The sequence below is a fragment of the Piliocolobus tephrosceles genome, chromosome 10 (genome assembly GCF_002776525.5).
Source record: "Piliocolobus tephrosceles isolate RC106 chromosome 10, ASM277652v3, whole genome shotgun sequence".
Lineage (NCBI taxonomy): Eukaryota > Metazoa > Chordata > Mammalia > Primates > Cercopithecidae > Piliocolobus > Piliocolobus tephrosceles.
The window spans coordinates 37,234,013-37,248,789 of NC_045443.1; the positions used below are offsets into that span (position 1 = coordinate 37,234,013).

General features: G+C 35.7%; 1 protein-coding gene across 1 annotated transcript in view; it reads left to right on the top strand.

Moving 5' to 3' along the window:
- The window catches only part of MUC19 (mucin 19, oligomeric), a 182,039-nt gene that overhangs the window by 69,405 nt on the left and 97,857 nt on the right, over positions 1-14,777 (top strand). The window contains 7 exon segments of the mRNA XM_026454629.1: positions 3,689-3,727; positions 5,197-5,295; positions 5,561-5,620; positions 8,087-8,164; positions 8,803-8,877; positions 9,109-9,243; positions 9,632-9,697. Of these exon segments, the coding sequence (XP_026310414.1) occupies positions 3,689-3,727; positions 5,197-5,295; positions 5,561-5,620; positions 8,087-8,164; positions 8,803-8,877; positions 9,109-9,243; positions 9,632-9,697 (552 nt within the window).

Genomic DNA, 14,777 nt, shown 5'->3' on the forward strand with positions numbered 1-14,777 from the left:
TCTTTCCCTCTATTTACACATGAGTAAATGGAAACACAAAGAGGTTAAGTTATACATTCAAGGTTACTTGCTAATAAATTGCAGAGATAATTAAAATTCAGAACATATTTTCTAGACTCCAGTCCTAATGCCCTTGTGTTTCCATGTTTAAAGAAGAGGATGAAGTTGAATTTAATTTACATCAGTTATAGAAGAAGCAACATGTAATTACAGATTCTGATTTCAAATGGGAACTTATGTTAAAATCATAGGTTGCTTAGTAGGTTTATATTAAAACAACAACAAAAAATCCCCCATGTGAATGAATACGTGGGACACTGACATATAATTTAAAAGTGGGTTTCTGTTACACAACAATATAATCTGTTAAAATGCATACTTACCCAAAAATTAAAAAACTTAGAATGTTACAACTATAAGTTATATATAAATTTTGTTTATACAATGTGCTTATTATAAAATAGCATCAATCATAAAAAAAAATCACATCAGGCAAAGGGAGGTAGATGAGTATAGTGGAATGTGGAATTAGAAAAATAAGAATTTGAATCCCTCCCCTTAAAGTTTGACCCTGTTTTAAGTCCCTCAAGCAGCCTGAGGTTTAGTGTTCTCATCTGTGAAGTGGGAACTAAAAATAATCTCTACATGGAAAGATTTGAGAAAACAGTAAATGTGATAGTTCAGCTTAGTGTAATACATAGGAAGTATTCAGTAAAGGCAACTTTATTATTAGTGAATTTTATCAGGAATAATTAACTAGGTGAATGAGTTTATATTTTAGTTGGGGAGTTTAATACTTTATAGATTACTAATCAGAAACATACTGCTTCTTGAATTAAAGCCAATTTTATGAATTTTTAAATTTTTTCAGAATAAGATATTTTGCAAAAGCTGTAGACTCTGCAGTACTGAATTTGTTGTTTATGAGGGGAAATGTTATGGATACTCCTGAAGTTTATCTTTCAGACATATATTTTAAGTAAAATAAAATTCATTGAAAAAAATGCCAAAATATTTTTTCCTTATAAAAATTAAAATGATTCTTAGAATTAATTTAAAAACTTAGTGGTAGCTAGAAAATTAATTAAAAGACTTTATATTAAGTTTGTAGCGAGGGGAAACACAAGCGGACAAAGCCACTTGAAAAAATTTTTTAGGGTGGAGTTAGTGTTTTGGTGAAGGCAGCTCCTCCTATTACTATTTATGTCTCGTACACAAAGAAGCTGACGCATAATAATTGACAGTATCAAGTACTTCCAGCATGTGTGTTCATTTGCAAGTAACAGAAAAATCAGTTGAAACTGTAATGGTTATGGATGTCAAAATTAATGAGAATGAGAATACAGTCTCTATCAGTTTTGGTAATTAAACCCAGAAGAAAAGTGAGTTCTCGTGTATTCCTGTTAGTAAAGGCTTATCCCTACTTTTATTGCTGTATCAATAATTTCAGACTTACATCTTCTGAAGTTCATTCATGGGGAAGGGGAGCTATATCATAGTAGCCTGACTGGTCTGTACCCCAATCTGTGCCTAGTTTAAATAATTCTATGACCCTGATTAAAGATCAGTCCTTGAGATGCACATGAGCATGTTGCCATCTCAGCAACATCAATTATAAGGAAAGGCCTATAAATATGTTCTCTTGTGCATATGGCAAAAATAGTGATGATCAGAGCACTACCACCTATGCTGTGCAACTATGTTCTTGAATCCATGTTGATTAGAGCATATTTATTTAGATGTGTAAATTTTGGAGATTTGATTTTATTCCTTATGATAATGCTGCTTTTAATTAAATGCAATTGTCTTCAGTTTGAAAGTGTTCAAATTGGATCACTGGAATTCCATAAAGGTTAAATCACTACTGGGAAATGGAATCTGCACCAAAATCTTGGGAATATCAGGGTCTATCTATTCTTCCACATCATTCTGATCTTGATCGTCTCTGGGGTTCATGGCATAACAGTCTTTCCATGCTATTCTTACAATTAGATCAGCAAGATATTTTGATTCAATTGTCCAACTATTGTGCTCATTAGTGAGAAAAGATATCAAGATCTGAGCTGGTCAGTTGGTGGAGTCTGTGTAATGCCAATTTTGAAAATTCTTCTCAACTAAACCTTGTCAGCTCTTGATAACTGTCACAAAAATTTTCTCTCAAACTAGTTACCATACTTATTTAAATATACATTCTGTAAAGTAATTCGGGGAGACAGGATATTTTATTCTTTACTTGATATTGTGTTCTATAATTTCTAGTCTAATTTGTAGTATTTCCATTAACATGGTGAATGGGTAATTAAGAAAACTTGAAAACTGCAGGAGATGATGTGTTATACATACAGGCAGAATAACATAAAAAGCAGTATGGGTCACAGTCCTAGATACTGGGGGACTTACATTTGAGTCCTAGTTTTGTCGCTAACCAGCAGTGTGATCTTGAACAAATCACTCAACTTTTCTGAGCCTCATTCTTTATAGGAAAATGGGTAAAATATTTTTACTCCATTCATTCATTCATTCATTCTATGGACAAATATTTCTCAAGCTCTTATTATGTGGTAGGCACTCTTATAGGCCTTGGAGATACAAAAGTGAATTAAAATTGACATGGTTTCTGCCTTTATAAAGCCTACAGCCTAGTCAGGAATGTGGATATCAATTAAGTAATTACAAAAACAAATGGAAACTTACATCAACACAAGAGCTATGGGGTATCTAAAATGGCCTGGGATGAGAGGCAAGGGATTAAAATCCAGTCAAGGAGCTCAGGAAGGACTGAAGAAAAGATGATTGAGTTGAGAACTGACCAATGAAAGCTCAAGTAGGAGAAGAGGCGGAAAGAACCATGTTCCAAGTACAGAGAACTGCAAACAGCAGGTAGAAAAGATAGAAAGGCAAGTGTGGCTGGACGAGGAGTGAGGATCAAATAGATTGTGTGAGAAGTTTGTTTCTCTCCTTTTTTTGAAGTTCCAAAACACTATAAAATTGCAAAGTGGTATTGTTTACATAAAGTAAGCGTGGATTTCCATGGATTTTCAATGAAAATTAACATTGAAATAGAGAAAATATCTGACTATTTTTTTATTTATGAAAACCCCAAAGTAATAAAGGCTTATTTTTAAGTGCACAGGTACTCAGTAAAGCTGTGAAAAAAACAGCTTTTATCACATCCCTAGCAATGGGCAGACATTGAGAATACAAAGGTAAAACATGGCCTTTTTCTTCAGGAGTTCACTGATAATCCACAACAGCTGTTTAGGGTAAATTCAGATTTATTTTTATAAAACCTTTATGTCAAATCATAAACATAAATCTTAAAAAATATTTATCCTTTTCCCTCCAATATAAAAATATCCAAGCTGCAGACAACCAGAAGCTCAAAAAAGTTGAAGAAACCATAAACTGCAAAATCGGCCTCTGCTTATCAGAGGATGTATTGCCGTTGTTGATATACACTCCATTTACTTTGTATTTAGTAGAATTCAGTATGTGTGTGTATGTATACATTGGAAAGTACACCATGTATGTCACTGTTTTAAAAATGAAATACAAATTTTTTATTAACTCTAAACACTAAATATATTACAAATTACTCTGTATTGAAAACTACACAACAGCTGAACAATCTCTAGTGTTTTTTCCTTGAGGTTGGAAAAATTCACATCCTTTCTGTTTTCCTTTTCAGGAACTACTCTAGGTCCTCTCACCGAGCCTTTTACTACAGGCTAGTATATTAATTCCTGGTTTTATATGTTAAATAAAAATATTCAATAGTTTAAATTATTAGTCACTTTGGGTTTTAAAGAAAGAATGTATAGGACAGTTTGGCTTTAGAAAAAATATTTCAAACAAGTAGTTTACTAGGTTTTTACCACTGACTTTAAATTTTTCTTTAAAAACCTTGAATTTTACTTGGTTTTGATCAGTCTGTATTGACTGGCTATAGAAACATGGTTTCTAGTTTGATTTTCTTCTTTATCATTAACTATTAACATAATATCTGCAACAGTAGTAAATATCTTTAATTTTTTTTAAAGACTATGGGTTGCACATCTAATAACATATGTTACTCTCTTAGATGTTTAAAGTTTAAACATGTGCACATCTAATAACAGCTCTCTTAGCTGTTCTAAGCCTAAAAGTAGCAATTAACTATTTCATGATAGTGTTTCTTTATTGTTATTATCAGCCCCAGGCCACAGTGATTAGGGCATAAGGATCTGCTTATTTTATTTTATTTTTAAATTTTAAAAATTATTTTTTAAAATGTGGATACATAGTAGATATATACATATATGGCATACATGAGATGTTTTGATACAGGCATGCAATGTGAAATAAGCACATCGTGGAGAATGGGGGATCCATCCCTTCAAGCATTTACCCTTTGTGTTCTAAATAATCTCACCCCACTGTGCTATCAAATAGCAGGTATTATTTATTCTTTTAAATGTTTTTATACCCATTAACCATCCCCACCTCTCCCCCACCCCTGACTACCCTTCCTAGCTCTGCTAACCATCCTTTTACATTCTATGTTCATGAGTTCAATGGATCTGATTTTTTTAGATCCCACAAAAGAAGAACATGTGATGTTTGTCTTTCTGTGCCTGGCTTATTTCACTTAACATAATGATCTCCCATTCCGTCCATGTTTTTGCAAATGACTGGATCCCATTCTTTTTTATGGCTGAATAGTACTCCATTTCGTGTATTGTTTATCCATTCATCTGTTGCTGGACACTTAGCTTGCTTCCAGATCTTAACTATTGTAAACAGTGCTGTCACAAATGTAGGAGTGCAGATATCTCTTTGATACACTGATTTTCTTTCTTTTGGGTATATGCTCAGCAGTGGGATTGCTGGATCATACAGTAGCTCAATTTTTAGTTTCCTGAGGAACCTCCAAACTTTTCTCCACAGTGGATGTAGGTTCTGCTTATTTTAAAACACTTTTTTAGAAAAATACATGAAGACCTAGTGTGGCTCGGTTCAAGATGCAGAAAGCTATATTTGTAAAAAGGAAAAAAAGGCAATGATATTAAAACAAATTCTTAGCAAACTCTAGGCAGAAAGTCACTGGCTTTATTGATTCTATTTTCTACGGTAAAATTGATTAAACAGTTAACTCACTCCATGGTGATAAAGTCCTAATAGACTTTAGATGAGATGTTTATTTTATGTTTTTCTCAGGCATTACTGAAACTTCAGTTCCCATCATCTCAACATCTGGAAATGCAGGCACGACAGAAGTAGTGAGCCCCACCGTCACTGGTGCTGCAGGCGTGGCAGGTAAATTAAATTCAGAACAAAGTATACCAGCCTCAGCTAAGAAACTCATTTTAGGAGATGTTACTCAGAACAATTTTTGCAAAATAAAAGTATTAGAGCTAGGTGATTATTCCTTATGTGTAATTGAAATGTCGTATCTTTAGTCTTTTCACAAGTTGCTTCCTTAAAGTATAATGTTAAAATTATATGTGCTGATGACCTTGATAATTGGGGGTGCCTATGCATTTTTTTAGCCAGATGTTTATTTTTTCTTTACCTTTGTCAGGGACAACTGGAGTGTTACCAGGTATAACCACAGGAGCTGAACATGGAAATTTAAGAACAGGTGAGACTTCAGAACAGGTGAGACAAATAAATGAGTCAAATGCTATCTCTTCCACAGCCTATTTCTACTAGGAATCCTCTGTTTCAACTTGGCAACAACTTTACCCTGAGTACAACATTATGTAACAGGGCCAAATGTCAGAGCTATTGAAGTCAGCTAAATGACCTTGGGGAAAAATTCAATGATTAATATTTAATAAAATACTAATGATATGTTTCTATGGCACAGGAATATTTCTGAATTGTCTACAAATATATAGTATGTAATTTAATCAACAATTACACCATGGTAGTTACCTGTTGTTATTCCCATTAGGTGAGAAAATAATAAAAGGTCTCCAAGCTGGAAGAGGCAGGATTAGAACACATAATCCTAAGTCTGGTGTGGAATAGCTAGCTCCACAGCTCTGTGTGTGTATAAAAATGTAGATCCAACAAAAGCCAATGAGAATATGCTTGCCCTACACATCATTGACTGAATTTTAACTACTGTTGGTTTCCTTAAGGAGATATCATTTTGATAGAAAACAAAAAAGCATAAGTTCACCCCTGTCCACCATGCTATCAGCTACTAATTTTAAGTATCTCTTAAGTTTCTTCTCTGCATCAATTTGCCTCTGCTTTTGTTCAGGTGTTAAACATTTTCCATCTAGCCTACACCTTGCTCACCTTCCTCCAACACAATGGTGTTTAAAGTGTGGTTTCTGGACCAGCAGCATCAGCATCTTCTGGGAACTTGTTAGAAATGAAAATGTCTGGGCCCACCTGCCTAAAATCAGAAGCTGTTGGAGTGGAGCCCAGCATTTTACTAGCAAGCCCATGCATCTGATGCTCATCAAAGTGGAAAACTACTGCTCTAACATTTCCACTCCTTCCTCACTTCCCTCCCAATCTACGCTGCAGTCACTACCATGGCAGAATGGACTTCCAAAATCTCAACTATCATCATGTCACTCCACTACTTACAAGTCTTCAATTGTTCTGATTGCTTTTAAGATAAATCAAAATTCTTTACATACATACTGGGTTAATGGCCGGGCACGGTGGCTCAAGCCTGTAATCCCAGCACTTTGGGAGGCCGAGACGGGCGGATCACGAGGTCAGGAGATCGAGACCATCCTGGCGAACACGGTGAAACCCCGTCTCTACTAAAAAAATACAAAAAACTAGCCGGGCGAGGTGGTGGGCGCCTGTAGTCCCAGCTGCTCGGGAGGCTGAGGCAGGAGAATGGCATAAACCCGGGAGGCGGAGCTTGCAGTGAGCCGAGATCGCGCCACTGCACTCCAGCCTGGGCGACAGAGCGAGACTCCGTCTCAAAAAAAAAAAAAAAAAAAAAAAAAAAAAGAAACTGGTTCGTTCCAATCAGGTCAGTATACTTAAATTTTAGAGTGATGACCGTTTGTTTACATTTCTTAAAAACTGCATGGAAATTACTTGGATAATGATGATAAGTCAATCAGCTATCTCTTTTGGTTATGAGGCAGTATGTATAAGGATTTTGAGCAGGCCTACTCAAAGTTTGGTCGACAGACGGATACTAGCCAGACTGTTACCAGTTTTTGATGTATTAAGAACTGAAATAGAGAGTAAACATTTAAAAACATAGCAATTTTACAGGAGGATTTTTATGTCTATTAAATAAAGACTTGTGTTTTGTAAGGTTTTACTTTTAAAAATTTCATTTCTCTATTTTATGGCCTTTTTCAAAGTATTAATCTAGCATAGATTGGAAATTTTACAAAATTGATCTTTTGCTACAGATTGTTTGAGAAACACAGGTTAGAGTATTAACTGTAGTTAGACTGCTTGAATTTGGCTCCTGGATCCGCTGTCGACCAACTTGGTGACCTGGAGCAAGTCATTTAATCACATCTAATAAATAAGAGTAATAATATGACTTGTTTCAGAGGAATTTAATAAGAGTAAATGAGTTGGTTTATGTGTAGAGCATTTTTTTTTTTTTTTTTTTGAGATGGAGTTTCATTCTTGTTGCCCAGACTGGAGTGTAGTGGTGCGATCTCAGCTCACTGCTACCTCTGCCTCCCGGGTTCAAGTGATTTTCCTGCTTCAGACTCCCGAGTAGCTGGGATTACAGGCAACCACCACCAGGCCTGGTTAACTTTTGTATTTTTAGTAGAGACAGGGTTTTGCCATGTTTGCCAGGCTGGTCTCAAACTCCTGACCTCAGGCGATCTGCCTCCAAAAGTGCTGGGATTACAGGCATGAGCCACCATGACTGGGCAGTTTCTGGTAAGATTGACCAGGCTGGACATAATGTCTCAGAAGTTCCCAACCATACCTCCTACACTAAGTGATGCTCTGTAAATTCAGGCTAGAGCTAGTATTAGAATGCAGGGCTGAGGAAAGTTGGAGGGATAGTTTCTTTCACTTCCTTTTTCTGGAACCTTCCAAGTAGTCATAGTAACAGAAGTAATAACATATATACCTGCTCCTCTCTTGGTTTCAGGAAGCACAGGAGTTTCTGCAGGTTCCACCACTGCCAGCCCTGAAGCCTCAGTCACAACCTCTGAAAGCAGCAAATCAGGTAAGTAAAAGGGAAAAGTCAGTGAGTATGCAGGAGTAAAATGGAGCGTGTGGATCTCCACATTTTCTTTATTTAGCACTGCTGTAAAGAATGAAAAGAACTGGAGTTAGGAAGCCCAGTTACTGACCACCGGTATTGCAGGTAGTAATCGGCCATACAGATTCAGACAGAGGTTCCTGTTCTGGAACTTCTGAGTCTGTGAGTCTGGAGTGGGGCTAGGGTCATAGTTTGCAATCCTAACTACAAATTAGAATCAACTAGATAAATGTTTGAAAATACATATTGAAGAATCCATCACAGACTAATTGAATCTGTCCCTGGAAGAAGGGACCAGGCATTAAGTATTTTTAAAAAGTCTCACGGGTCCCACATGCAATCTGGGTTGAGAACCACTAGGTTCAAATATCTGAATATTAAACAAGTAAATAATAAACAAGCTTATTTACAAGGAAGAAGTAAATAAGCACTCTCAGGGATGCCAACAATCGTATATGATTCTCATAATGAATTTTTGGAAAGAGTGAACCATTCCTGGAAATGAAGAAGTGTAAACAAAAGATATTTTGAAAGCAGAGAGTAGCACCCTCTGTTCTGCTAAATCAAAGATCACGATACATATTTACTGTCTATTTTGAAAGGAACTACTGGACCCTCAGTAGGTGGAAAACCTAGAGCCACAAGCAGTGAAGCGACATCATCTGAAGGCGTGTCAGGTGAGTAGAGGATGTCATTCCGAGGCCATGGCTTTTGGTGAAAAGGACAATCTTTCATCAGACCTCTGCAAGTTTCACTAAGTATCCAACAGAAGATAGAAAGGTATATAAGTTATTAACATTTTCAAGAAAAGTTTTAATTTAGGTTTTCTCCAAATATTTCCTTCAAAACTGCTATGGCACTGGGTTGTCACAATAATGTATGTGCTCTCCCAACACTGTGTTTGCCAGGTGGAACAGGACAGTCTCTCGGATCTACCGCTGGATCTGACAGTGAAATCACAGCGAGAACATCTTTCACTGGTTCCAGCTTACCTGGGAAACTCACTAAGCCAAGCCCAGGCTCACCTGGTCACTTTAGTGGTGGTGAGTCACAAACCTCGTTGGAACCTCAAATTCTTATAAATTTAAGCAAATTTAGAAGGGATCTAATTTTACATCAAATGATCATGGATAGTTTAAGTAGACCCCCTACCTCTTTAAAGAAATCCTGAAATTTGTTCAAAGAGTACTTCATTATAACCATTTATGTAGACTAGGCTTGCCAGAGAAAATACAGGATACCAGTTAATTTGAATTTCACACAAATCAGGAACAATTTTTTTTTTTTTTTTTAAGATGAGTATGTCCCATGCAATAATCAAAACACAGTGTTGATTGTCTGGGATTCATATTGACTTGGGTGTCCTGTATTTTTATTTCGTGATTTTGAAAACTCTGATGCAGACTGAGCACTGTTGCTCTTTTCAATTAGGAACAACTGAAGGGGGAAATGTAGCCACCACTGGAGCTGCTGGTGAAAACACTTCTGGAGCATCGGGTATGGAAAGAGCATAATTAGAATAAATCTAGACAGTAGAAGTGTAATTTTTTTACTTAAAATTTTGTCAGAGACAAGGTTGCCTGGGGAATTTAATTATTATTTGTGTAATGTCAAAACTGCAGAAGATCAGAAATAAATCAAGAAATATTTGTTGTGTGTTCAATATCATCCTGGGGGATACAGACAACATAAAAGAGGAGTAGAGTAAGGCATTTGTTCTCATAGAACTTCATTTCTGAGCAAAAGAAATTAATATTTATAATACACACAAAGCAAAATCATGCAAGGCAAAAGATAATCAAAGTGGTGGAATTGTTCAATAACACGCATTGGAGTAAGACTTGAGAGTCAACTCTAGTAAAGTGACTGATTAATTTGTTTAAAACAACGGAATTATTCTATTTTGAAAAGAATATATTATAATCAGTGCACTACAAGCTATGTCTATATGCCCCAACTTGAACAAAAACTCAAAATACAAGGAAGCTGAGTGAAATTTTAAGAATCTATCCAACTGCAAGGGAATAAAAAGCAGTTATTCAGGTTTTGGTGAAGGAGGATTAAAAACAAAATATTCTTCAAATCCAGAACCCCCTGCACAAAAGTAGTACAGAATAAAATATAGGTTAACTATTGAATAAGCATTAAAACAGAATGTGATGCACATCAGAGGCAGTCTGTTAAGAGATTGCAAAATCAAAGTGATATATCACTCTTTTATAATATATAGCCAAGCAGATATGACCTACTACACACATGTTCTCAATATAAATGATTATAGTCTTCAAGTAGAAGGACTTGAGAGCACCATTTATTACACATAGTTCATCCTAAATTCGTCTCTGGAAATGAAGCAAGTGAGTAAGTTGTTCACAGCTGAATCAGTGAATAACCTTCCTTAACCGAATTTCTTAAATATTGTATCTCTGTTGTAAATATCTGATGACCTTGTTAAATATTCAAACACACCAAAAATCCTTTTATCACAAGCAGAATGTAATTTAATTAGTCATAGTATCAACCTGATCCTTAATTTGCACTGACACTAGTAGACTCGAATAGGATTTAAGCTCAAGAAACCAATGGAAAAAAAAACAAAAACAAAAACAGGAAAATCGTGGCTGCATAAATTGGAGTCTGTAGGTACCTCTTTCTTCAAATCATAAAGATCAAAACAGAGCCCACACTTACGGTGTTTAGTGGAGACAGAGACGAGCCAGACTCCAAAAACTGGGAATGATGGCTCTGAGGCTCACTGTGGGGCTGAGATATAGGTAAGGGCATCATAGAAAATAGAGCAGTATAGAGAGATCCTAATAGTGGTAGAATACTGTGATTCTAGTGGTTCAATCAAGTAGAGTTGAGCCTCAAAAGGAAAGATCCCCAACTTGAGTGGAAAATGCTGAGAGAAAATCTGGGACCTGGCAGGTCAGAGAGCCCTCATGAATGGAGTTGAAAGAGTACTGGAAAGTGCATGGAAATCTTTGGAAGGGGGAGAAACCCTTGGAACCTGGGTGTCAAAGGAAAAAAATAAGTATGGAAAAATAAAGGTCTCAATAAAACAGGATAATAATGAAAGCATCAGAAGACAGACAAGGAAAAAGTGCCACTTATAAACAAAGCTCCCTCACCGTAAGAACATAAGAGGGGAGCCCTTTATCTGAGGAATCTGGGAAGCATATGGAAGCCTCTCTGCTGCCCCCTGCATAGAATCTCCTGCTATTACTGGCCCACAAAACATTGAAAAAAATAACAATAAAGAAAAAAAAAAAAGAAATTCCAATATCGATACACAGTTATTCCTTTGTATACATTTTCAAAACCTTTGCAGCAGTAGCAAGCAAATTGTAAAAATCTAGTCATGAAGCAAAAGAATACAAAAACATAACATTAACATAAAACAACTGGCCAGGCGCGGTGGCTCAGGCCTGTAATCCCAGCACTTTGGGAGGCCGAGGCGGGCGGATCACGAGGTCAAGAGATCGAGACCATCCTGGCCAACACGGTGAAACCCCGTCTCTACTGAAAATACAAAAAAATTAGCCGGGCGTGATGGCGAGCGCCTGTAGTCCCAGCTTCTATGGAGGCTGAGGCAGGCGAATGGCGTTAACCCAGGAGGCGGCGGAGCTTGCTGTGAGCGGAGATCGCGTCAGTGCACTCCAACCTGGGCGACAGAGTGAGACTTTGTCTCAAAAAAAAAAAAAAAAAAAAAAAAAAAAGAAAAAAAAACCAAAAACAAACAAACAAACAAACAAACACAACTAAGGAAACAACTGCAGCTACAAAGGGACATCAAAATTACAGATTAAAAATTAAGAGTGGAAACAGATAAACAGCAGGAATGTTAAATTGGAATTGGTGAAAACCCAGGAGAAAATGGAAGAAAAAGAAAAATTATCTCAAAAGACCATATAGCAAATTGCTCCATTGAGAATAAATAAAACTGAAAATACAGGAAGGCTATTAGAGGATAGAATGGAGAAGAGGTACCCTACCCCTGAAATATTGCAGACACTTTCAAAAAAGGTATAACGGGCTGGAGAAGGATATAGTTTTAGGGAACAAACAAAAATATCGAAGATATATTATTGCCATATCTGGAGAAGAAAAAGCAATGAAACAGAGCTAATATTTAAAATTATAAATAAGGAAAAATAGTCTTAATTTAGAAAAAATCCCTAAATCTATGTAGTGAAAGAACCTACCATATACATTGGAAGAATTAATCCTGAAGAGTCAATTCTGCAAAGTATTCGGAAAAACAATTGGACTCGCTTTACTCATAGATAACAGGTAGTAAGTAGTCAAGCGAATTGTTTAAATCTCATGAGCTAAGTACAAGAAGCATCAGTTTACAAAAAAGGAAAAATGAGCTATCAGGAAGAAACTAATGCTCGATTATTTTTATTAATACGGATTTTTAGTGACTTTTTCAAAATTAAGGCATCTTTTAATGTAATTCATAATATTAATAGTAGATCTAAGGGGAAGAAAACAACTCACAGAAGCTAAAATGATATTTGATAAACATTGAATAATCATTTCTGATGGGAATAAAAGACTACTTAAAATAATAGGAATGAATGGATATTTCCTTAAAACAGGGCCAGACTTGGTGGCTCATGCCTGTAAGCACTTTGGAAGGCCGAGGCAGGCAGATCACCCAAGGTCAGGAGTTTGAAACCAGCCTGGCCAACATGGCAAAACCCCGTCTCTACTAAAAATATGAAAATTCGCTAGGTGTGGTGGCAGCTGCCTGTAATCCCTCAGGAGGCTGAGGCAGGAGAATTGCTTGAACCTGGGAGGCGGAGGTTGCAGTGAGCTGAGATCGCACCACTGCACTCCAGCCTGGGCAACAGAGCAAGACTCCGTCTCACAAAAATAAATAAATAAATAAATAAATAAATAAATAAATAAATAAATAAATGTAAAGTACATATACCTCAGCCACACATGTAGCATCTTAATAAGGAATTTCTAAACTTATTCCACTAACTTCAGGAACAAGATAAGGAGACAATCATACTACTATTTAATATTTTCTGAAGTTATTAATAATTGGATTATGTAGGAATTGAAAGCATAGAATTTGAAACAGAAAATATTAAACTATTTCTATTTACAGATGGCATAATAGTGTACCTGCAGAATCCTAGAGAATCAATGGAAAAACTATAAGCAGTAAGATAATTTAATAAGGTACCAAGACACAAGATTAATCTATAAAAATTAATAGTCTACGTAAATACAAATAACAAGTTAAAATATATATTTGAAGAGAAAAGTCCAATTTATGTAAACAACAAATAAGATAAATTACCTTGGAATAATCCAAACCAGATAAAACTTACATGAAGAAAACTTTAAAACTCTCCTTAAAGACACAAAAGCAGTTTTGACCAAATGGAAAGGCAATATGTATCAGTGTGCACAAGACCCCTTCAAGTTTTGGGACTCGCAAGAAGGACTCACAAGACTCAATATAGAATCATACTCATGGCTGTGATTTATTGCCAAGCAAAATCAGCAAAGGGAAAAAGTGCATAAAGCAAATCAAAAACTAGAATAATAGAAGATGTGAATTCAATTACAGAGAACAAAAACTATAAGTGATTCTTAAACCTTTGAGAAAATGATCAACTTCACACAAGAAAAATGTAAATCAAAACTACACTGAGATACCATTTCCCACTTTTTAGATTGGCAGAAATCCAAAAGTGTGACAACAGCCCTGTTGACAGTTCTGGAAAGAAACAGGTGGTGCTCTGCGCATTGCTGGTGGGAGCACAAAATGTTACAGCTCCAATGAGGGTAACTTGGTAAAATCTAACAGAATTACAGACTTGTTTATCCTTTGACCCAGAAATCCCACTTTTAGTGCTCCTGAAGCTAGACAACCAAAGTATAAAATAACATATATAAGCTTTTCATACTGGCATTTTTTTAAATAGAAAGAGCCTGGAAACAACTCATCAAATACACATTGAATAAAAGATGACAAAAAGCAGCACTAGGCCATCCTAATAGAAGAGCGAGAAAGATCTCTATGTACTGATCTAGTTATTTCCAGAACTTATTGTAAAGGAAAAAAAGAAATCAGAATTGTATATACCATTTATACCTTTATGAAAAAAGAGGGGTATGTGTATGTGTGTGTACATATATGTATATATGTTTTGGAAGGATATGCATTATACATACATATGAAAATATGCATACTAAAAACACAGAAGATAAACTAAAAACTAGTGAAAGTCATTACTTATAGGGAATAAACCAAAACAGTAGAATTTTGAGTTCTCAGAGTGTTCTTTTAAATACAATTTTGGCTTTCAAAAAGGAAAATGTCATATGTATTTTTAAAAACACAATTAAATCAAAATAAAAAAAGCAAACCCTAAAACTGAAAACCAACCAAAACAAGTGAATCTAATTGAATATCAAATTATAATCACATGGAGAAAATAATTATTTCACACGACTTTAAAACACAGTAATCAGACAGTATATGCTAGTGTCATGTATTTTAATGGCAAAAAGACTGCTAGGAAATTTTAAACTTCATTCAGTAATTTTC